Source organism: Setaria viridis, chromosome 4, assembly GCF_005286985.2.
Source record: "Setaria viridis chromosome 4, Setaria_viridis_v4.0, whole genome shotgun sequence".
NCBI lineage: Eukaryota > Viridiplantae > Streptophyta > Magnoliopsida > Poales > Poaceae > Setaria > Setaria viridis.
The window spans coordinates 18,010,640-18,035,998 of NC_048266.2; the positions used below are offsets into that span (position 1 = coordinate 18,010,640).

Consider the following 25,359-nt stretch of genomic DNA (forward strand, 5'->3'; position numbering starts at 1 on the left):
TATCTAAGATATGCTACATAATTATGTTAATGTGGTACATGATTTATAGAAAAAGTAATTTGAATTAATTTACATGAACTCTAGTCTTCTTAAGATAATAAAACAGAATAATGCTGAACCTTGAAATTGGAATGAGCATTAATCTGTAAATTTTGGACGTGTGACATCAATTATCTTTAAAAAAACATCCTATCTGAAGTTTTAACCTGTTATTGCAGAGCAATTTACATCATTTGAAATTCCACAAGTGGTCTACATAACAAGGGACAATTATGGAAGTAATCAAATGCTAAAACAATTTCTGAATTCCATCATTGGTTGATCGATCGACACACTTACCAATAGGTCTGCCATGCATACTGTATAGCAGAGATGGCATGCGTGATGCCTTCATTCTTATGGCCCTGTTTGGGAGGAAGGGGCTAAAGTTTAGCCCTGGGCTAAAATTTAGCCCTCTCAAATAGAGTGCTAAATTTTAGCACTGTGGGATGTTTGGATAGGAAGCTAAACTTTAGCACTTTGATTGCCAAAAGACTTTTTTACCCTCATTCATCTCCTCTCCTCTACCCTCCACAACTCCTTCCTTGTCAGCTCCAATCGAGCAAGCACGGCAGCCACCGCTTCCTCGGCGTGGCCGTTCCGGATCCGGCCGGAGGAGGCGACGGCCGGTGCGGAGGCCGCGGGGGCGGGCGAGCGGAGGTCGCGGGGGCGGGCGGGGCCGGCCGGAGGCGGCGGGGCTGGGCGAGGTCGGGCGCGGAGGCGGGCGGGGCTGGCGGCGGCGGCAGCGTTCGGGCGGAGGCGGCGGGGGCGGGCGCGAAGGCGGCGGGGCCGGGCGCGGAGGCAGCGGGGCCGGGCGGGTTCGGGCGTGGAGGCGGCGGGGGCGGGCGGGGCCGGCGGCGGCGGCGGCGTTCGGGCGAAGGAGTGGGGAGAGAGAGAGTGAGGGGAGGAGAGAGAGGGGAGGGGGCAGAGGGGAAAGTGGTAGAGGGGGACCACTTTTTAATCCATTTAGTCCATTTTAGCTACCCCCAAGTGACTAAATGATTAGTGGGGGGCTAAAGTTTAGCCCACCAAATTTAGCCCACCTGTTTGGGAAGCTTCGGGGCTAAAATGAGCTAAAGTAGGGGTCTTCCAAACAGGGCCTATGTATAGCAGTGATAGCCACGAATGGACATGCAATGGGACTTTTCCTTTCCTGATTAAGGCCTTGTTTGGGAGGAGGGGCTAAAATTTAGCCTTGGGCTAAACTTTAGCCCTCTCAAATGTTGAGGCTAAAGTTTAGCCCTTGGGGTGTTTGGGTAAGGGGCTAAAGTTTAGCACTTATGTTGACAAAAGACCTATTTACCCATGTTGGAGGAGTGAGAGGGAGGAGAGAGAGAGAGGGGCAAGGGGAGGAATTTTGGAGGAGGGGGACCACTTTTAGCACTTTTAGTCCATTTTAGCATCTCTTGAGAGGCTAATGGATTATGGGGGGCTAAAATTTAGCCCCTCCATTTTAGCCTAGGTGTTTGGGAGGAGGAGAGGCTAAAAGTGACTAAAATGGGGGTGCTAAAATTTAGCACCCCCTCCCAAACACCCAAGTCCATACTTAATCACATACTAGCAATTTGGTGGCCCCAGATTTTTCATGGCCCTGTTCCGGTGCTCACCTGGCGCTCCCTCGTCGACGGCCCTGCTCATGTAAATATGGGAAAAAATTATAAATTGTCATTAATTCTGTTATCACCCTTTCTATAGGTTGGCTTTCGTACCAGCAATATTGCTACTGCTCGATGCTACATTCTTGAATGACCAAAGGAACAAGATCGGGTTTAAATCCTACCTGGAGTCCTCGTGTGGGGGCACTGATGATGGCCGGTCAACTGCTGGTGGAATACTAGTCCTCGTCAGCAACTTCCTTCGCATAGGCTACTACCTCGCTCTGCGCCCAATAAAGGGCATCCTCCCAGTTGGGGAGCCTGAAATGCAAGGCACGATCGAAATCGCCATGGGCCAGGCACAATTGCCACCACCAGTGATGACATGACAGTACAAGTGTAGTGAGTACCCAATCGGTTGTCGTGAATGGTTATACCTGCTCTTGTTCCCACAATGGTTATACATGGATGGATGGATGGTTGTGTGTGAACCTCTCAATCGAACAAGTTTCCTTCTTTTGCAACTGAATGATAAAATCTCATGGAAGAATGGTTAGGTGAGGCATTGTAACATCATCGGTTTGTTATGATAAATTAACGAGTGATAAACAATATTCTACATCTTGCTTTGACGGCGTCCTACCTCAGCTTCCAACCCTTCGGCCTTGTTTACTTCCCAAGTTGGGAGTTGCAAAATTGGCATTTTGCCATAAATGCGACACTGTAGCATTTCATTTGTATTTGTGAATTATTGTCCAAATATTGACTAATTAGGCTCAAAAGATTCGTCTCGCAAAGTACAACAAAACTGTGCAATTAGTTTTTGATTTCGTCTACATTTAGTACTCCATGCATGTACCGCAAGTTTGATGTGATGGAGAATCTTCTTTTTGCATAGTGTCAAAGTTGGGAGTTTGGAGGGAAGTAAACAAGGACTTCGTTCAGTACATTGCTGCTGCTTGGGGTGGGGCTGCCCTGCCAGGGCGAGAAAGTCAGACTATAAGTCTATAATGATCTTCTTACTTGTGCTTTGCAACTGTCGCGGCGATGTTGATATCTCCAATACATCGCACAACTTATTTCATAAGGAGCGCAGGGTCTTGCTTGCCGCTCGGGTGTTAAACCAATAATGGGCGACCATGAGCCAAAATGCCGAACAAATAACACAACATTGAATAAAGCCATTGAATGAAATTGTGCAACAAACACGAAGCACAATACTTCAAATTTATTTAGCAAATCTGTATGTACCGGGCTCTATAAATTTTGTCGTTTTCAAATTACTATTCATTTTGTTTCTTCAGATACATAAATAATAAAAGTATTTAAAAAAAATCAAAACGAATAATTTGTAATCTAACGTGGAGAGCATGATAAAAGTCCACACTCGCGCGAGGCCCAGCACGATGGGTTTGTGGACGAGTTGGGCTGAGAGGTTGGGCTAGACAGGCCACCATGCCCCCCCTGGTGCAAAACGGGCCCAAAACCTCCCAAATCTCGGCTGGCTTCCACCTCTCTGGCTCTCTTTCTCGCTCTCAACATTCCGGAACCCTCTTCTGTCCTTTCGTCGCCTCCACGCCGCCGCGCCTCCGCCGGCGAGCTAGGGCTTGGGGCTCCTCGGCCTCCCTCGGTTCCGGCCACCATGGGGGCCGACAGCGACGACGAGGATCTCGTGATCTACGGGACGCCCATCGAGCGGGAGGAGGACACCTCCGCCCGCAAGCGCCGGGCCGTCGCCGAGGCCGGCCAGCTCCGCGCTCTCCCCGCCTGGAAGCAGGAGGTCTTTCTTTCACCCTCCCTCTCTCGCTATCTGTACGTTCCGTTGCGGCGGGAACGTGTGGTCCGTTGTGTTATCATGTCTTTTAACGTTTTCGGCTTGCGGAGCAATTGGGCTGGCAATTTGGTTGTGGTCAAGAGGGAACTCCTCATTTGAGGTTCGCTGGCGTGCCTGCTGTTGTCGTTGGCCTCTTGATCTCATGCTTCTGTTTAGCTATGCTGGTTCAGAATATAAATATATCTCCATTGATTTTCTGCTTGTGCAATTGGGGCGAAAGCAAGCATGCGATTTTAGGTCGAAGTTGCTCTGTAGGTCCTATTTGTTATTTGAGCAATATGTCAACTAGGAAAATCTGAAGGAGAAGAATGGTTTAAGTAGTGAACCATACCTACCTTTAGAAAGGAGAGGTGTAATTTCATCATCCTACAGCATACTGTCAGTCTCTGTTGTTTATCCTTGTGGGTGCGTGTTAGTCTGACCAGATGTTCAGATTCAGCAACCATGATCTTAATAGTGGTTACTGCTGATCTCATAATGGAATGGGTTATGGAAATTCATATGGCTCAACGCTCAGATGTAATTTCTTCTTAATTATTCTTCTATTAGTTGATTAGTTCCTTACTTCCTTATAGCGTGGATGCTGTTGATCTGTTTGAACTTTGGATGCTACAAGTAGACTCAGAAACCTATAGATTGCAAGTCTTCAGAGCAGCATGAGTCTATGGCGACTTTGTATTTACACCATTGTGACTTTGTATTTATACCAGAAACTATGTTGTCTCAGGAACTTTTAAATTGCAAGTTCATGCAGACTCAGAAACTAGGTTGTCTCAGAAAGATGCAACCATTGTGAGAGATTTTGTATTTATACCAGCAAGTCTTCAGAGTAGCATCGATCTATGGTCACTCAGTCAGTGGTTGATGCTGTAAGATTTTAGGGAATGTGAACATTCATCATATCATAACTTTATTGTTTACTGTTAAATAATTTTATGGAGTGAATCATATCTTTTGTGAGTTACAACCTGTTGAGCTGTGCACTGTAGACTCCACCTTATGTCATGTGGCATGTGATTTAGTTTACTTCAACTACCATTGTCATCGTAATATGGCATGTTTACTAAAATGAAATGGTTATTGGAGTGTAGGTGAGGGATGAGGAAGGAAGAAGAAGATTTCATGGTGCATTTACTGGAGGCTTCTCTGCTGGCTTTTACAATACTGTTGGCTCAAAAGAGGGTATGTTCCACTAAATTTCTAATAATTGTAGTATATGAAGGTAGCATTGAGGAAACGCATGTTATAATATAGGCAGTATGATTTTCTTCAGGGTGGACTCCACAAACATTTACATCGTCACGAAAGAATAGAGCTGAGGTGAAAAAGCAAAGCATACACAGTTTTCTTGATGAGGAAGATATAAAGGTGTGTAATGTTCTTTAGTCTTTTTTTTAAAAGCTATACAGTTGCTCAGATTAGAGTCTGAAAATCGATATTCTGCAATATTTGTTCATACTTTCTCTTTAATAATAAGTAAAGAACGGCTATTAGGCAGACATGTTACATGCCCCCGGTTTGAAGGTCTATGCGTGAACATATTACTAAATGTGCCTTTATGTTGTGCATATGTTTTTAAAGTTTCTGGGCTTCCAGCTACTACCTGTATGTCTGCATCATCATCTTAGGGCATGTTTGATCTAATCAATTTTAGTTTAAAAGGCTGGTCTAATTTCTGCTTTATGGTAGGCATGAATAGTCTGATTGAAGTTATTTCATACCATAGGTTGCTCCTATGAAAAATTTTAGTTGATTTGTTGACAGTATGGTACTAATTACAGGATATGGGTGGTAGTGCTTTGGAGACATCTCAGCAGTATGATACGTTTGGTTTTACAGCTGCAGAATACGCTCGAAAACAAGCATCCAAGGAACAAAAAGAGAGGTTAGCATCTCTCATCCAGTTCTATCAGTTTCATAAATAATCAACTTGTTAAACTTAGCTTATCTGTTTTTGCCACTTGATTATCCTTTTTTAAACTCAGCTTCTCAACTACGAACAGACAAATTCCCTGCAACTTGGAAAAATAACATAAATTGAATTAAAATAAGAATGCAGAAACCAGTCACCATTGTGTAGCTGTTTGCACAGATTTAGTTAGCTCTACTATGCACTGTTAGTCTGTTACTTTGTAAGCATAAAATTGAAGGGTAAAATCTATAAACAGGCCCTTAAGTGAATATATTGTCCATCAAAACACTCACAATCATCTCACTGCACATTTTTCTGTTATTCATTACGGTTTCATTCAACCAATGACATACCACAAATGGATTATATACTGAGCTGTTTTGGTTAACCTTAAGGACCTATGGGGACAAAGTGAAAAAAAAGGTTCCTATGGGCCTGCTAATGGAATTTTCCCAAATTTAGTTGCCTATATGGTCCTGTTAGTTTCCTACTTTTGTATTATTTATTTATTGATAGGCTTACATGATTCTTTCATTACATCTATGCTGTTGTATTCTAATGCCACCAATTTGTGTATGAGTGCATCCAGCTTGAACTGCCCTTCTTTCTAATATATATGTTTTTCTTCTTTACATCTATTTGCAGACCATCTGCTATACCAGGTCCCATACCTGATGAATTGGTGGCCCCCACTACAAATTCAATTGGTATTATTTGTTCTAATGTTTTCTTAGTAACATGTGAGTTGATATATGCACTATCAATTGCTTTTTATATCGCTACCATGTCTGAATAGGTGTGACTTTGCTATTGAAAATGGGTTGGCGCCAAGGACGCTCCATCAGGGACTCACATGCTGATTCCTTATATGGTATACATTTTGTTTCAATTATTTGTTTGTTTGTTTGGTAAGTTTAGCCATTTATGGTCCCTTCATTTGGTTTAGAACTCTTGAATGCTACAGCCATGGATGCCCTGCTATATCAGCTTCTGAGCTTGCTAATTATCTTTAGTTTGAAAACATTATTCTGCTCAAAAGTTTCATTATGATTTTCAAATGATGACATTTCTTCCTAATCATTTGAAGTTGTATGTCTCCTTGTATCCTGAAAAAGTACTCTGCACACAGAATCACGCAGGAATGCTAGAAAAGCTTTTCTTGCTCTCTCTGGGTCCAAAAATGATGAGGATCAAGATCAAAGTTCCGGCAAGCCTAGCTTAGATCAAGCTGTTGTGGGGTCAACCGAGGAAATGCGTGTATCTGGAAATACACCTGTAAGTAGGATCAGTGTTATTCGATTCATTGCATGGGCATATTTTCTTGTTTGGTTCATTGATTCTATAACTGCTTCTGTTCAAGGTTTTATCATTTTTTTGTGATTATTTCATCTATAAAAATACGGTGTTGGGCATTTCTTTTCCCAAGTAGCTTATCATGATGGGTGTTCTTTATCTTTTGCACTGCATCGGTTTCATTAGCTGTCTTGGACCGTATTTCAGTGAAACCTTCAATAAATTTGACCTCCAGTCTATGCTAGAGGAGTTGATGTTTTGTTGGCTGCATGAACGGTATTTGTCACATTGTTACTTAAGTAATTCTTTCAGCTCTGGAGGGCATTTGTGTTTCTTTTGTTGGACTAAAACTAGCTTATCATGATTTTCCCTCGTTTATATATAGTACTTGAACACTTTTGTGCTATGTAGACTGCAATGCATTCAAACATGACCTCCAATTGATGCTAGCTTCTGTTTTTTATGATTGGCCATGTGAAGCCATATCATCAATTTTGTTAAAGTAATTTCATATTATTTCACAAAATGCACTTTCCTCTTATCCTCTTATCATTCATTTTCAAAAGGAAGATCAATGGCCAGAGGCATACTCATTACCTTCAATTGCAAGGGAATGTATCAGTAGTATGGTAGTCTCCAAGATGTCCATAATGTGTATACAAATACTAATTTCTTTCATGTTCATGGTTGCATGGTGTGTTAGGAATATGTATGAAGAAAACATCTGCTGACAGTATTACACTCCATGAATATATAGGTCTACGTGCTTCATCCAAAGCAGGATTTGCATGGATTAGGTTATGATCCATTCAAGCATGCTCCTGAGTTTAGAGGTATCATGTTCCTATAATATACTCTTATCAGTGTCATTTCATTCATTAGTGTCCGTCGCACCTGATTTCTTTTGTAGACAGAAAAACATTACAGAAGTCAAGAGATAGGGACCACAAAAGAAATGATGTTTCAATGAGGGGAAGTCTTCTGACTTCTAACTGTAAGTTATAATCATGATTTTGCTCCCTGTTATTCCAATATACATCAGTAGACTGAATGTTGATTAATGATCGTTCTAGCCTCAGTTTTGTGGTTAACTTTGCTAGCTGTTCAATCATCAGCAGGACATTATGCACCTGGCTTTGGGATTGGAGCTCTCGAAGAGCTTGATGTTGAAGATGAAGATATTTATGCATCAGGTAATTGAGTAATCCTGTCAATCTTGGTACTGTCTGATGATTATGGAACGGACGAATCAATCATAAGATGTTTTGCTGTTTATACCACTCCTTGATCCAGTTGTGGGATTGTGGCTGTGTGGAACATACGATTTTCAGTTTCTTTGACCCTTCCTAGATTGTGGCAAATTTGCTTTTTCAAGGATCTTGATATTTCATAGTCTCTCCATTCCAAAATGTAAGAGATTTTAGTTTTGTCCTAACTCAAACTTTCTTCACCCCCAAGTTTATAGAAAAAGGCACCAACATCAAATTAATTTCATTAAATCTACCATAAATATGTCTTCATAGTGCATTTATTTGGCATTGTAGATGTTATTATATCTTTCTATAAACTTGGTTGGAGAAATTTGACTTAGGATAAACTAAAACCTAAATTAGTTTCATTAAATCTACCATGAAAAATATGTCTTGATAGTGCATTTCTTTGGTTTTTTATATTTTTCTATAAACTTTGTCGAAGTTAGAGAAGTTTGTTTTAGGATAAAACTATAACCTCTTATATTTGGAACAGAGGGAATATTTTGTTTTCTGATGGAAGTTTTTCTGAATTCATATTCATGGTCAATAGACGTTAGAGGCTTGTTTTTTTCATTGTGGTGTCATGCTATATCTTCTGGTTGATGTACTTATTAGGTGATCTTTCGTACTAACATTTCTTGTATTTAGGTTTTGCTTATGAACAAACTGAAGTGGACATTGAACCTTCAAAAACAGCCAGCGACAGTAATTACAAACTTGATAACAGAAAAAGAGGTTTCTACCTGAGCTTTAAGATTGCCTCAAATTCTGAGTACAAACTTGAAAGGTAATACTTTCTTTGATTCATATCTTTTCAGATTGATTGAAAGTGTGAAGTGTGACCTACCTAAAAATATCTGGGCTTTGATTTTCCATTCTACCTTCTTGGTGTTGCCCTTTTAAAGCTTTTAGCTTACCTACTAATCATTGATCCCAAATTTCGTTCTTGTTAGTTTAAGTAATGAAATATATTTGGGAAAAATATGCTCCCCCATTTCTGTATATAAGGCATGCTTGCATTTTGAGATTCATACTTGGTAACAATATAATTTTTTTCTCAAAATGCATGTGAGCTGCATATCATTGTATTAGAGGTCTAAGAATGTAATTGAACTCATGTTTAGAAGTAACTTTCTAGTGATTATGATTTTGTTGCTTATAATATATGCAAAATGAGTGGTCAGATTCTTTTGCCAACTGCACATCAGAATTTGAAACATGATTGTATATATATGGAAAACTATAAAAGTTAAAAAATTATTGTTGTCTTCATCACCATCATCATCATTGAGTCTATATTTGGAAATGCAAATAAAAATATTATCATTATCATGTATATTTTATTTTATTGTTAGAAAGCCATTCAGATTTTGTTTTTTCCCTGTAATGCTAGGTTTATTGGCTGGACTTATGAAAGTGTTTATTATACTACCTCTGTTTTAAAAAAATGATGTTTAGGACAAGCTAATTAATCGAGAGACTATTTAGCTTGCTCTAAACAGGGCAAGTATACAGTAAATTACAAGACTGGGACTTGCATATTGGAGCCAATTCAGTCCTAATGATGGGTGGGGGTGGGGTGGGTAGTATGTAGTAATTTACAAGACTGAGTCTTGCATAGTGGAACCAATTAAGTCCATAAACTTGACTGAAAGCATGTGACCACAAGAATTTTTTCTAATATGTCATTTTGTCATCCAAGATGGCCCAAATGGGCATGGCATGTCAGTGGTGAGTGCCAACATGTTAATAGTACACAAGATGTCGCCTCTTCTTCAATCCCCTTCTTTATCTTGCCAGGTTCACCAGATCGCCACCACCATAGTTTCCTATGTGCTGACCAAGTCTCCTTGGGTTGCTGCCTAGTGCTGTAGGTGCCGTCACATCGCTGCATGCCGTGGCCATACCTCATTCTTTATTCTATATTACCATCTTGTGCCCATCAGTTGCTCTCTTGCTTCAGCTCTTGTCATGGTGGCATGCTACATTAGTTCAATCAATCTATGTCTCATCTTGTTCTAGGCCAAGAGCAGTAATCAAGACACTACAACCCTGAGTTCATAGCAGTGACGACATAGGTGGTGGAGACAAGCCATGTTGTCTTCCACAGGTCCTTGCCCTGTCTGCCAGCATTGTGGAGGTTGCTGTCACCCTTGAGCGCCAATGCATCTTTGGTTGGAGGCAGACCACAAAGGAGCTGGTGGGAATGGCTTCCTTTGTACTTTGTTCATTATTATTAGGTTTTACTAATAATGGTCAGAGAGTTGCCTTCCTGGTTTAGGATTTGGGTTGGAGAAGCATATTACAACGCTGTTTAGCTAACAATCACTGTGAACCAGTGTTACCCAGACAGAGTCCAAATTTTTTTTTTTAGCAAACTTGGACACCAGCATGTTTTTGGTGTGTCCAGAAGCTACCAATCTGAGAGAAAAACCTAAGTTGGACATTGACACCCACACCTGTGCCCCATTAGCCCTGCTGTGAGCGTTCCCTGATTCAGTAAAGGTGGTGCTTGGTGGCTTTATGTAGCACTGAAACTGAGTATGCCAATAAATCCGATTAGCTATAAGTTGGGGGTGATTTTGAATGGGAAGTAGTATACTTGAACAGTTTCATAGGCACTAATCTGCAAGTCTCTCCTACCATGCGTGCCATGCCTTCCATCCAGAGTCATAATACACACACTTTTCAAGAACCAAACATTGTAAATTTTGACTAACAATTGGACTAGCTATATACAGGTTTAATGATACAAAATGTTACCACTACGTATTTCAATGTCCAAACAATCACATGGTGGTCATCATTTATTATTTAGCATCAATATAGTGCAGCAAAAATTTGTGATCAAAATTTAACTCAGAAAACTGTTTAAGTCGATTCATGTAAATATGGTTGGATGGAGTACCATGTAATGGTACTATAAACCTCCAAATTCCAATTTTGGATATTTAAACCATTGCAGGCACAGATTGGTTTATTTAATTCAGTATTTCTTCTGCTGTTTATGTATATACTTTAGTAGGAAATTGAACGCCATTTGACTTTCTCCAGATTCCTTCCTCCTGAGATTCCAGATGATTTTGATGCTCGACACAAGTTTCCAACTCCAGTTCAGTCTGCAGAGAAGTTTTATGATTCAGCTCCTCTTGAGGTTCCTCCTCCAGAAGACACTAGCTTGACGCTATTGATTGAGGGTTGTGCAGCTATGGTTGCACGTTGTGGGAAACATATTGAAGATTTCTACAAGGAGAAAAGTAAGACAAACCCTCAGTTCATGTTTCTTAGTGGAGGAGATGGCTGTAAATATTATATGAGAAAGTTATGGGAGCATCAGCAAAAATATGTTGGTCAGCAAAGACCTGATTCTGCAAAGTCAAAGACTTCTGAAAAATTGACAGCAGAGAATCGTGGGAGAATTCTTGGCGAAAGGCCTCTTGATAGAAGTACCAAATTACATAGCCCAACGCTTTCTGCGAAGGAAGCAGTTCAACTGCAATCTAATCTCGTTGACACATTTGTCAAGCCAATATCCCTTGTAAGTTTTGTATTGCGTTGGGCTGTCATTGTTGCTTCCCTTGTTAATGCTTAATACCATATTGGTTATGTCAATAACTCATTCTTGGTCTGCAAATGCATTTATCTTGCTTGGAAACAGGATGCCCTACCAGAGTCTGAGAAGCCTTTTAGCAATGATCCTGCCAAACAAGCTAGGTTTGAGCAATTTCTTAAAGATAAGTATAAGGGAGGTCTACGCTCTGCAAATGTTGCACCTACAAGTACTATGTCAGAGGCTGATCGCGCTCGAGAAAGGCTTGATTTTGAGGCTGTTGCAGAGGCAATTGAAAAGGGGAAGGGGAAAAAGGTTATTGATCATTCATCATTGTTCTCTTTGCCTGGAATGAATGAGCAACGTTTTGTTGCGGCGACTCAAGTAGAGGTATACTTTGGTCCTTGTTAATATTATCTTAAGTTTTCTTCCAAATGTTGACCCCTGGAAATTTTATAAAGAGCTCTGTAGTGCCTCAAGATGAGAAGCCCATATATCCACGAAGGGAGCAGTTTGAATGGCGGCCTTTACCAATACTGTGCAAACGTTTTGATATCGTTGACCCTTTCATGGGGAAGGTAAATTGAATTATGAGGTTTTTATAGCTGCCATTACTTCAATACTTCTGATGCTTGTGTGCATATGGGTCATATATATACTTACATTACTTACAGAAGCATCTCTTGATGTTATGCTTCTTTTCAATCTGGTGATACCTGACAACCATTTCATTGGTTGATGTTTATTAAGCCACTGGAAGATGATAGGGCGAGGAAGGATTAGCTTTATTAATCTGAGTTTGAGGAACAAAAGGGCAGGGGTTCAGCCTAGTTCGCCCTCCGCAGAGGCTCTGAACTTTTGATGACTGAATCCTTGCGTGCGTAAAGCAAAGTACTAACCGGCTTATATAATGCCGGGCTAACAAAATCCCTAACAACCAGCTGGTGGATAACCACGAGCCTAACTAATGCCAATCCCCTGCAACTAATGAGATCTTCCTCCTAAACATCTGGAGCTTGCGCCGGCTTCTTGTTGTGCTTCCGGCGCTGATAACACCGGCCCACAAAAGCGTCCACAACAAAGATGAGATGGATCTAGTTTTACAAGACATTCGTGTAATACAATATATGTATCTGTATGCTGTTTCTACCATATTCTTTCACTTGTGTACTTCTTCAAACTACATTAGTTTTTGTTTTAAATCTATTTGTATAGCTTCAAATGAAATATGTTTAAAGTAGCACTCACGTCGGCATCTGATCATTCTTTACACATTTGCAGCCAATGCCTGTTCAAAGACCAAGAACGAAGATAGACAACCTTATCTTTATGACAGAATCAAACAAGGGAACAAAGGACGAAGTGGAGAGCTCAAGCAGGAGTTCACAGCATGCTTCCATGGAAGGGATAACAGAGGTTGAGTCACAGGGAACTGCTAATGACCCTGACATTGAGCTTAGCAGCATGCAAAGACCTGTTGATCTTTACAAGGTAGCATATATTCCCTATTTGGAAGTTCTTATTGAAACATCGTCCTCGAAGTCAAACTGAGATCAAACTATTTGAGACTAATTAAAGCCAGTCACAGTAGAATGGCATTTCAGCCAACCTACTCTGAACTTGAAATTCAAATTGGCATCGCACTAGATTTTAAACTTCTAAAACCAGTCACTGCACCAGTTTGTTCCTCCTTAAACTAAAGGATAGAATCATGGAAAGTTGACTGAAGGGCATTATCCTGTATGCTAGTGATGAACTCTCAAGAGGCTGCAACGCTTCTAATTTTGCCAATTTTAATAAAATAACATAAAATACTAGGACTAAAAGCTACATCGAATGACTAAAAATTTACCAATATTGTAAATAATGTAAAATTATATATTTTAGATTGCACAATAGCACACGTTATCCAGCTTTCATTTATGTGGAACAACTCGTAAATGTGCTCAGTATATTGAAGATTTTGCGCTTCTAAGGAATGCAGGACCAATTTGTGTCTAGGATTGGTTCTGATGCGCTTAACTCCTTGAAGAAAATTTAACTGTCAGCTAGTTAGAATATGGGATGGGTCTTTAAGCTTAAGGCTCGCATCGAGCCTGAAGATTTCATGTTCGGAAGAGCTTAAGCATCTTTAGATAGGAACTTAATGTCGTAGCCTCCTTTTTGTTTATTAGAAAATGGTTATGATAAATTTAGGTTTTATATTGATAATCGGTAATTGTGGCATGCAGGCTATCTTTTCTGATGACTCAGATGATGATGCAGATGAAATTCTTAATAATCAACCAGTGGATCCACTGAAGACAAGTGAAGGCGCCAACATGGCACTCAATCGGCTTGTTGCTGAGGATTTCCTAGAATCATTGGGTAAAGAACTGGGATTAGAGGTTCCACCAGAAAGACCTAATGTTTTATCTAGACCAGAAACACTTGCAGCTGCTGGTGCAAGTGGCTCACCTCAGTATGAAAGAATAACAACTGCTCTCGCAGAAGTAAAGGAGAGTCAGAGCTCTTTTGGCATGGTGCAGGTTGGCAATGCCAATCAAGATGCTCCATTAGCCAGTGCTGAAAAGCTTGCTTTGAAATATGAGAAGCAGGAGAATAAAACTGAGGAAAACAGGTCTCGCGATATGCATCGGCAAAGCCAGAATCATAGCCCGAGGTCCGATTCATCTAGTGAACGGCATAGGAGTAGGAAAAGAAGATCACATCATCACAGCTGGGATGGGACTCCAGAATCTGACTCTGCTAGTGAACGCCATAGGAACAGGAGAAGTAAGTCTCATTCAAGGCACAGGAAAGGTAGGAGTAGAACTCCGGAAACTGATTCTCGCAGTGACACCAAACATGAGAGAAAACGCAAGGAGAAAAGGCATCACCGAACTTGCACATCTGATAGCGATTCTAGTGATCATGAACACAAGGAAAGATATAAATCTAGTAGTAGAAGATCATCTGATAAAGACAGAAGCAGAAAGCATTCTAGGCACCACAAGCACAGAAGAAAGGATCATGAAGATTATTCATGAATATATGACTATACAAATGAGGGATGACACAGGGAAGAGCTATTGGTTTTGCAAACCATGGAAGTTTGTTGAACACTGGGGGAGATACGGAAAAAAAGCTCACAGTAAGTGTTCTACATATCTTGGCTTTATGCCTTTATCACTTCTGCATAAGCTGTCTTTGGTGGATTGGTGATGTGCCATTGTAGCATTGCTATGGCAAAAAGCAGTCCGTAGTACCTTAGTTGCTTGTTTCTTGCATGTTTCTAGCTTTCTCTTAATGTCAAATGTTCATGTTGATGGACTTTTTGTCTCTGTTTAACTGCCTTGCGCACATTTGGGCTGACCCAACTCAACTGTAATGAAACATGCACATATTGGGAAGGAAAGGTCGCGGCCAAGTGGCACTAGCCCTATTTGCAAAAATGAACTCATGTTGTTTTGGTAGCATGGTTTGATGATAAACCTGTGTGCCGCAAAACGGCATAACCACTAGTTGTATATGTTGGAATATTAATTTCGGTTGCTGCTATTCAGGACAATAGCAGCTGACCTTCCCTGGATAACAGGTTTAATAGCATTGACCATAGCTTTATTGTTGTAAATCCCCTAGCTGTCTCCTTTGATGTGTATATAAGCACAGCATGGCATAAATGAGAATCATCGTTAGGCATGGCATGAATGAGAATCATCCAGCCTGCCTTGTGTGTATATAAGCACAGCATGGCATGAATGAGAATCATCGTGGAATTCTCCCATCCTTCTCCTCACGGTATAAAAGCTATTTTTCTTGTTTGCTTAATTCATATGATAGTACTAGTACAGTTGGAAGAACTGCCAAAGCGTAGTACTAGTACAGTTGAACAATTCGGGCCTGGCTGGTACCAACAAGCTCTCCTTCCCTGATTGGCTTTAAGATGTTGCAGTCAAGTGATATGGTAGGGTACAGTTGATGGTACTGGTTGCCTTTGTCCCTTGCTGAGGATATATTTTAGCTGTGTTTTTCCTCATCTTTGTTTTGCAATATGAATTAGCGATTTTGATATCTCCGTCGAGTAAAAAGACTGATGCGATGTAATCGCATGCTGTCCTTTTGCAGTTGAATGTCCATATTACTACGCACCACAGAAATATCAACTTGACCACCAGAAGCTTGATGCATGATGCAAGTCGAAGAGAAGATAGACCGCAGATGCTTTCCTTGTATGCCGACTGATCGTGCATCAAGCTTTATTGTTTATGCCAGTTTTTGCACCTTTCCAGCTCTGTGACCACCCTATCAGATGTTCAGACTCACAGATGACACAAGCATGTATTGAGCTTTCCTTTGAAGATCATCCCAGATTTGATGTCCATGTAAATGTTCGGATAGGATAGGACGCAGGTGTATTCACCGAAGCACAGCCGTGTTGTAAAACTAGTAATGTTGATGAATGCGTATTGACATGTAGCCGTAGGCTGTTTATCGTCGTACACAGGAATGATCTGCGCAGCTGATCCCCATGATGTGGTTTGCTCTCTGGCGAAGTTGGAACCTTCCCTGCTCGGTGGCACTAGAATTCAGAGGAAGTTCCCCTGTCCACTGTACACCCATGAAACGCTAGGAAGATTCTTGCCTAGCCTGTCGACGACAGCAACTGATTGGAAAAGGGGTAGGGCCATGATGTTGAAACCCCAAGGTACTTTTTCTTGTTGCTTCCTCCAGACACTAGGTATAGAGAGGTCCTGTGTGAGGCATGGCTTGGATTCAGCATAGAGCCCTAAGTGATGTCAGGTGTCACGCTCAGGTCAAGTGTTTCGTTTTCATGTGCCGGTCTGGCCCTGGCACCGGGCCTACCGTAGCTTGCTCCGAGAATCTGTGGCTAGCGTCAAGCTCCTGGTCGCTGCTCTGGCGACTGTACGGGTCGTTCCTTCGTTCCGTGGCAACCATCGTTGCAGTCGCAGGACTTTGATGGACCTTGGGACAGGGAAGGCGATGAAGATGATGTTGCCTGGTGTTGTCGCTGCATTGCCGTTTGGTAGGCAGGGAGGGAAGATGATCTGAACATGGAGGGATTGGAGGCCCTCGCCGATAAAACGACGGAGTGGGGTGATCTGTTGGGCGGGTGGGAGCTCCTCCAATGGTGGCGGCACACAAAGGAGGTGGTGGGTAACCTACCTTTCACCAGCTTCTCTGACCAAACGAAAAGGTAAAAGAAAGGAGGATATTGATGATCCTCACCAAACGACGTGAGATCACGTTGACACGAACCTGTCGCCTCTCAGTTTCTATACGGGTTGGCCGACGCACGCATGCCTAGCTGGAGTGGATGTGGCCTGATCGAATGGGTTCGATCGGAGCCTGGCGACCCGAAACCAACGTTGTGTCACGCACCTCCCGATTCCATTCCGTTACGAGGCTGCTCAAGTCTTCCAGTGGGAAAAGATCAACGTAAGTTGAAGATGAATTTTCGAAAACATGAGAAATTAAAACCAAGAAATTGTGCAACAATCATATGTAGAAATGATTTCTAACGCCGTACAAATGATGTTACAGTAGTATGCTTGCTACAGTTTTAAAACGGTTTGGAAAGCAATATGTAACTACATACAATGGCTTATCACATGGTGGCTATGATGAACGTACTTTGAGCTCCTCATTCTACGTGTGCTACCAGAAGATCACGACTGTGTGTCCACCACATTGTCTTTTCTGAAAGCTTAAGTACTTGTCCAGACGAATGGCAACACCTATAGCTTACGTCCCCATTAACAAAATAAGTCGGAGTTGTTTGACTTTGTGCTCAATCATTCGGCATACATGGCAGCCGCATGTGTGTTATGGTTTCAGGGATATGATAGTCTCGTCTAGGTGATGATGACATGGCCCTCCATTATCGGTCAGGACCCATTTGGTCCAAAATCCAGTCTCAAGATACAGACCACGCACGTATATGCAGATGGTTACATATTCTTTTGTATTAACAATGGAGTGTTGTCATGCAATCGTTAGTACTGCAACATATAGCTGCCATACCTTATCAAATTAGGAACGAAGGTACATGCAAATGGAACAAAAAAACAAAAGGTATTATAATTTCTTAATACTAGATGGGTCGTCTGCATTTTAAATTTAAAACGTTCGAGTTTTGTATCGCCATTAATTTCCTCGAAAAATGGTGAGAAATTAAAGTGACCTTTTGTGATGTACTACATATATAGTATATAACAAGGGGAGGGGACTCCAGGCGATGGCTACGTGCAACCTAAACCATATTGTGTAGTTGGTGATAGTTGATTGGTTAGGTGATCATGTATATCACCTATCTTGCACAAAACCGCTACGCTTCTATTATTTCAAGGCAGATAGAGTCTGCAAGCTACATCTTTCTTACTAGTAGAGATCAATGCAATGACTTATGTAGATACTATGCTCCGTTTGAGGATTACTTCATTCGGAAGTATAACGAAAGCTATGATGAACTGCAGCGAGCACTGGTTAGTAGTTCTATATATCAAAGACTGAATGCCAAACTTTCCTGCCAATATGGCCTGCTTCAGTGTAATTTTTTATTTTCAGAGCAAACAAGTTACCCCGCATTTCCTTTCATATAATCGGGTGGTGTTCAGGTAAGGTATTCATATATTTTTTAATATTCAGTTTAAATACAAAACAAATTCTGATAATTGAATTATTGAAACTCAACCTCCATCCAAGCAGACCCTTTGATAGGCTTCCCCTTTGCGTTGTCAAATATCTCATCCTTTGCCAGAGTCGAGGACCAATACCTTGCAAGTCAGGATGAGCCCAGGAGCACCATTCAGAGGTTATATGGATACACAGAGTCTAGAAGGACAAGGACACATGCATGTGCCACACTTTCGCAAACATTTTCCATGCATGCATCAGCAACGGCCATGGATGGAGCTTTCAGCTCCCTGACGGCGAGTTGCCACCCTTTTACAACGTTACAGGTAGGAGCAATTTCACCTACTAACCCCAATTCTCTGTCTGATTGTCTCCTTCCGTGCTTCCAAGTCTTTCTTAGACCAGGTAAAGCCACACACTAGCTATCAGTTCATTTTCCTCTATAGCTGTTCTACAACAGCAGCCAGGCCAGGGAAAGGATATTCTTCGCCTTGGTTACCTTACACTTATTTGATGCCATTCCCTCTTCACACCACAAGAAATCTGTTAATCTATGATGGATTCTTCGTGACGGATATAGAAAACGTCATTAACGGTGCACCATCTGTGACGATTTGTGAATTTCATCACAGATATGCAAATAGCCCATGCAGGCTCAAATTCAGACCCGATTTCTGTGATGAACCTCAGTAACTGTCATAGATTGAAAATGAAAATCGTCACACAATTTTGACAAAATAAATACATCACTTACTTTAAAAAAAAATAAGACGCGTTATTTTTTTAAAAAACGTGGGTGTTGTGCTAGGTAGGGAAAAAGAAAAAAAGTATGGTGCCTTTGGCCAAAAAGAGAACCAAGAGAATATGTAAACGTGATAATTTTTTGCATTAATTTTTATACATATTCTCTCGTCTTTGACAATCATTTTTGGCATATACTCCAATGTTTACATATTCTCTGAATTTAATTGCACAAAAATCATATTTGGCCCATTTCAACATTCTGCTAGGCTTGAACACGCTCCCTCCCGCAGCCTCCCAGTCGTGTGCGTGTAAGGGGAAAAAATGCTCCCGCAACCTCCCGTCACCACGCCTGCGATTGGGAAAAAATTGGCAATAAAAAAAAATAGAGTGATTTGGCAATGTGCTCTTTAAGGTTGAGGATTAGATGCATCAAGGAGCAAGCCATTAGAAGTGATTGGATGAGGATCAGCAGCAGTTGACCTGATGTGCTATGCTGGACTGCTAGTGATGCTAGATGAACAAATGTATGTGATCTGTTGTTTTGATGTGATTCTGAATGGGAACATATGTGATGGTGTTATTTGTGGGCTAGAATTGCTTGATATTAATTCTAGGCTGTAATTGTTGCTATTAATTGGGTTGGGAAAATAATTGAAATTTGGTGGGCTAGTCCTGATGGACTGAAATGTTGGGCCCACTTCTCTAACGGGCCCATTACCAAATGGGTCGTGGTAGTGACGTCAGCAGCCACGTCATCATCCATATCAACAGCCACGTCACCATGAAAAGCTACGTCATTACCAATGTCAGTCGCCATGTCAGCAGCCATGTCATTGTTCACATCATCATCGTCCATGTCAGCAGCCACATCATCATCCATGTCACTATTGGGTGATGTGGCTATTTAATCCATGAAGAATATTATCCCACATGGCAACAATTCGTTCGTGACGTTTGTTTTCATCTGGGTTTGGGTTGGGTTGCGTTATTCTTTGACAGTTTAGAAATATCACGGATTGCGTCAATCTGTGATGATTTTGTAAAACCTTCACACAGTTTAATCTATGACGCTTGATACATGACATTATCAAAAACCATCATAGATGCCGTTTTATGACGATTTTTCGGTGATTTGTGACGAAATTTGACCGTCATGGATTACAAGACTTTTTTAGTGTCATTCCATGGCTACCTTTGTATGTATCCGGCGAACTTGGTGCCTTACCTCTACGCGTAGAGGTTACCTTCCTCCTTGGACAAGTATATTCTTGCACTCCTTCCTACATACATCACAATCCTTTGTTTATTAGAAAAGGTACAAAACTGTACAGATAGTTATAAGGCTCTCGGTTCATTTTATTTATAAGGGAAGTACATCAAAATCCTCTGTTTTTTATTTATAAGGCAATCACCATCGTTAGGTAATTGTTGTGATATAAACTGATGATATTATATTCATATTCATATTCAATTTTTTATTATTGTTATAATTTTGTATCACATAAATGATAAAGTAATAGAGTAATCGTTGGTCAAAGCCTTGTCCTAATGAATTGAATATGCCTTGAAGAAAAACAGAGGGAGCAGCTCCCTTGATTTAGTGGTATATACTTAATGTCGCTGACTTCATCCGATCAAACTTTGAAACTTTGACTATCAGTAAATCTCAACATATTTAGTTTAGAAATATAAAGATCCTATGTATATGGGTTCACAGTCTTACAAATTTATTAGATTTTACAAACATATTGAATAGACCATAAATATTCACAAATGTTAAGTACCTTTTACTGCAAGGAGTATGTCGTTTCGTACTAAAACTATCGTGCTATTCTCTATCAGCTTAATCAAGCTAATTTCCATTAACATTTTTGAGACTTTTGTAAAAAACCCCCTGCTATTTAGAGAAAGGTACTCTATGCCTATAATAAAGACCTTACAAAATTCTTGTTAGGTGGTTTGAGGTCTGAACCATCTGGGGGCGTTTGGAGTGCAGCTAGCTTCCAAAGTGAAAAATGCCATGGAAGTTCCCAAGTCTAAATGGCCCCATCCAGGGCAGATCTTTGCCAAGTCAGTCAACGATTCTACCTCTCTGGCCTTTAGTTCCCCCGTTTTTCCAACTTTGACACTATGAAAAAGAAGATTCCCCATCACATCAAACTTGCGGTACATGCATGGAGTACTAAGGTGGTGTTTGGTTGGCACAAATGTAACGTAATCTGATTACTGAAGGTAACGAATTCCATTACATATGTTTGGTTGCGGCGGTTTGTAATCAATTTACACTGTAATCTAATCCTTTACCTAAATAATATATATACAAGCTTGTTACCCCTCCTCCCCCACTGTAATCAGATACAACACCCATACCGTAATCTGATTACGTTACCAGAGTGCAACCAAACAGAGAGGGTAATCACCCATTCCACCACTAAATACACTGTAATCTGATTCCCTTTGCGTTTACGTTACCTTAGCGCGAACCAAACACTATCTAAATGTAAACGAAATCAAAAACTAATTGCACGGTTTTATTGTACTTTACGAGACGAATCTTTTGAACCTAATTAGTCAATGTTTGGACAACAATTCACAAATACAAACAAAATACTACAGTTATATATTTATGGTAAAATGCAAACTTTACCACTTTAAACAAGGCCTTGTTCTCATGTGGTTACGTGGTCCATGCCTTTATTCTGCAAGGCTATCACTGACCTGTACTAGGCATTTTGTACTGCGTGGTCCCCAGCCGGCTGTCTATTTCACCATAAATATCATCACCAGTACCACCTACAGTCTACATATTACTTACACCTACGCGTAGCATCAAAGGTCAGTCCTTTTGCGCGTTCTTGGTTTTCTTTTTCCCCGACTAAAGCACGTTTTCATTCAAGAGGAAAGTGCAAATGGACTTTTAAGCCATCAATATGGCCGTGACCGGGGGCTTAGACCCCCATAGCCGTTTTTAAGAGGAAAGTGTTCTTGGTTCATTATTAGGGAAATGAAAAATTAACATATTGAGGTACTCCTATCCTAGTCCCGTGTGTTACTTCTCAATGCGGGTTCCTCATCAAATGAATAATCTGATAGTCCATCTAACCGAAACTTAAATAGGAGCATAATCGTGTAAGACTTTCTAATAAGTTTTTTTTTATTTATAGTGCTTAATTTAAACTGTATAAAGATGAATGCAAGCTGTTCCTTTTAAATATTTTGCAACAAGTCTATATGACCCTCTTGAAGCGGAATTCCCTGAATTCCTGACAAAATGGTACAGAGATTCCGCACTCCTGCCTCCTGAGAAGTCGCTATCAAGTTTTTTAAATTTATTATTTACACTTACCGTTATTTAAAGAAAGAATTTCGTGAGAGGCTGCAATTGCGACGTCGATCTTGAAAACACTGCACAAACTTTGCAGCAATGGTCCTTTTGTTCACATGCCTGCGTGTCTGCAAACTGCTTCACCCGTCCAAAGCTGAATGAAAATCACGTCACGCAAAATCGGGTGATGGCGACAGGTTGCACGCCCAGCCCCAAGAGATCTGGCAAACGCGGCCTCTTACGGAAGATCAGTGTAGTGCTCACATGAACCTCCTTTATTTTATGTGGATTTCTTTCTTTTTGTTTGCTTGTTGTTTCCCTGGGTTTGGAATATTCCAAGCTAACTTGATCTACAAACTCATGGGCATGGACATGTGAGCTCCACTACGGGAAACACTTAATTTGCCGAGTGCCACAGGCACTCGGCGAAGATCCAAAAATACTCAGCAAAGGCTTTGCCGAGTGTTACACTCGACATATAGCACACGACAAATATTGTGTCGGCAAACAACACTTTGCCGAGTGTCAAAACTCGTGCACTCGGCAAACATTTTGCCGACGGCCAAAAAACACTCGGCGAAAAGACACACTCGACGAAATTGGCTTTGACAGCGTCGAGGCTAACGGCAGCTTTGCCGAGTGCCAGACGGTAGGCACTCGGCAAACGCGGCCTGTTTGCCGAGTGCCAGCACACGGCAAACGCGGCCTGTTTGCCGAGTGTCGTGGCCCTGACACTCGGCAAAGAAGTACCCTTTGCTGAGTATTAAAGCAAAAACACTCGGCAAACAGGTGGCACCTACTGGTGGTACAGACCACTTTGCCGAGTGTTAAAGCCAAAACACTCGGCAAAGGCTCCTCTTTGCCGAGTGTAACACTCGGCAAAGTGGTCAGTACCTCCTTTTTTTTCCCATTTTGTCACGTATAACGGACCCCTCTCAATTCACAATACACATCATCATAGGCATTTGTAATAAACAATCACATGCATAATTCACAACAACCATTAGAAGCATTATTCATAAACATCATAGGGATAATCCAACATAAGCACGAAACAATCCATAAATCCAAGTTCAAGTCACAATTTAGTTTCAACCAAGTTCACAACCAAGTCTAGTTCCCTGGAGGCTAAGGAGACCACTGCGACAAATCTTGATCTTCATTATTCGAAGCCGCCGATTGATTCTGCATATAGGATAGGATATTCTGAGCTAACATTTAAAGTTGTCAAAATTAAAGTATTCAATCTTAAGCACAATGTGTCAAGTGACTCACAGGGTAGTTGTGGGTGGCTGAGGCGGAGGGAACAACATCGGTGGTGGCGGAGGCAAAGACTGACCCATGCTCGAAGAAAAATTCTGCATGTACTGGAACATCTGGTCCATCCTCATCCGATTTTCTTCCTCCATTCTCCGCCGCATGTCCTCCATCTGTGCTGCCATCTCCTCTTGTTTCTTCCTTGCTGCTTCCACCTGGGCCTACAATATTTCATTGCAATGTTATAATGCAAAGCTAAAGTATAACAACAAACGAACGATGAATGGAAGAGAAAGAACCTGGAGAGCCTCCATCTAGAACTGTGCAGTGGTGGGTCGTGGCCGTATCGCCGGGCTCAAGTCCGTGCTCCTAGCTCGGATCTGGGAGAGAGTGGGAGTAGAGGTCGTGTCGATTACGCCGTCACCAATCCAATATCGGCCATGCTTCTTGCCTCCTCCCACCCTCATCACGATTTCTCCATCAATGTCCTCGGAGCTTGGATCGAAGTCTGGCCCGTGAACCTCCCTAGCCATCGCTGTATACTCGGTGACACGATTGTGTATGCTAGGATGACTGTACGCCTCGGACGAGTCGTCTGGGTTGAAGTCGATATCGGCCGTCGCCTTGCTCTTTTTGGAGAGGACCCATGCCTTGAGCTGGGAGCAAGGTCGGCCATCTTGTGACGACGACTACGGTAAAAAATACAAAATGATTAGGAATTATGTAGAATTGAACGTTAGAATAAAGAATTGAAGTTGCGTACCCATTTTTCTCTATATTCATCAAGGCTTAGGCTGCCTTGATGGTGTGGTGCAGTCGGCATCTGCAAACGCCGCTGCCGGCAAGCAAGGTGGTTCTCCAACCACCCGGGCTCCAACCACACATCGACCATATTCTCCCAGCACTTGATATGCGCACGACACCACCACGGAGGCACCTACATCATCAAGTGTGTGACATATGAAAAAAGAAATTGAGCCTAATTAATCTTAAATAGTAAGTATCAACGTTCTTTACTTACCCTCATGAATTAGTCCTTGGTCAGGTTCATTGTCCTTGCCTCCTCTTTTCTAACCTTCATCCATCTGTATTGAGCGTGGAATTCGATGATGGCCTGGATGCGCGCCTTGTAATGCATGTCCTTCACGAGCTTCTTGGCGGCTACATCAGAGACGACCACATCAGAGACGGCCTTCGCCTTGGCCTCGAATCCCTCCTGGCATCTATAGAAATCCTGCATATAAACGTGTATACAGTTATTATTTCAAGAATGTCGAACGTAAGTGATGTATTGAGCAATTTAGTGCGAGGAGTACTTACCCACAGCTCGGCCTTCACCCGCTCCGCTATGTTGGGGAATCTCCTCTGTTGACGATCGGGGACGTCGGGGCGGCGATGTAGTGGTCCCACGTGTAGGCCGGCTGCTGCTGTCCGGCATACACCACCAAGCCAGGGAAGTGAACTCTGCACAAAAGGCCAAGGATCCCGTTGGCCTTACGGTTGTGGTCACCCCCACTGAGCTTAATCCAACTCCTGCACAAGTGATTAATATAAATTATTAGTTTTTGTAACTTTCAACATAAGAACATTATTGAGAATATTTAAAGTTACTTACTTGGTCCCAACCGGTTTAATCAGCGGGCATAAATGCTCAGGTATCGGACTCTTCAGGAGGGATGAGGGACCTCGCAACCATATCTTGGACTGAGCATCCCCTGCCTCCTCGTTCCTCTCTTGCTCCTGCTGCTCCTCCTCCTCCGCCTCCTCCTGCTCGTCGTCCCCCGAGGAGTGTGCGGAAGGTAGCTCCTCCTCCTCCTCCTCCTCCTCCTCCTCCTCTACCTAAGGTTCATGCGATGGGGGCCTCGCCTCTTTACCCTTCCCTCGAGGCCTCTGGACCACCACCTCCTCCTCCTCCTCCTCA

General features: G+C 41.8%; 1 protein-coding gene and 1 long non-coding RNA gene across 4 annotated transcripts; both read left to right on the plus strand.

Annotated features, from left to right (window-relative positions):
• Positions 1-3,159: 3,159 nt before the first annotated feature.
• Positions 3,160-15,957, plus strand: LOC117852309 (G patch domain-containing protein TGH homolog). Of its 2 annotated transcripts, XM_072293164.1 has the most exons (17): positions 3,162-3,414; positions 4,560-4,650; positions 4,742-4,836; positions 5,250-5,353; positions 6,026-6,087; positions 6,177-6,251; positions 6,510-6,655; positions 7,431-7,506; positions 7,584-7,667; positions 7,789-7,866; positions 8,575-8,713; positions 10,981-11,464; positions 11,585-11,866; positions 11,938-12,054; positions 12,758-12,967; positions 13,708-14,609; positions 15,584-15,957. In XM_072293164.1, exons 1-16 carry the CDS (start codon positions 3,277-3,279, stop codon positions 14,503-14,505), a joined length of 2,979 nt encoding a protein of 992 aa, XP_072149265.1. In that variant the 5' UTR covers positions 3,162-3,276; the 3' UTR covers positions 14,506-14,609; positions 15,584-15,957. The 2 variants fall into 2 exon arrangements, with proteins under 2 accessions (XP_034590227.1, XP_072149265.1); XM_034734336.2 differs by lacking the exon at positions 15,584-15,957 and having other exon boundaries at positions 3,160-3,414; positions 13,742-13,926.
• A 1,815-nt stretch (positions 15,958-17,772) lies between these two features.
• On the plus strand, positions 17,773-20,220 carry LOC117853781 (uncharacterized). Of its 2 annotated transcripts, XR_011897942.1 has the most exons (4): positions 17,773-17,961; positions 18,044-18,093; positions 18,237-18,438; positions 19,123-20,220. It is a non-coding gene; the product is annotated as an uncharacterized lncRNA (long non-coding RNA). The 2 variants fall into 2 exon arrangements; XR_011897941.1 differs by having other exon boundaries at positions 17,774-17,961; positions 18,237-20,220.
• Positions 20,221-25,359: the final 5,139 nt, after the last annotated feature.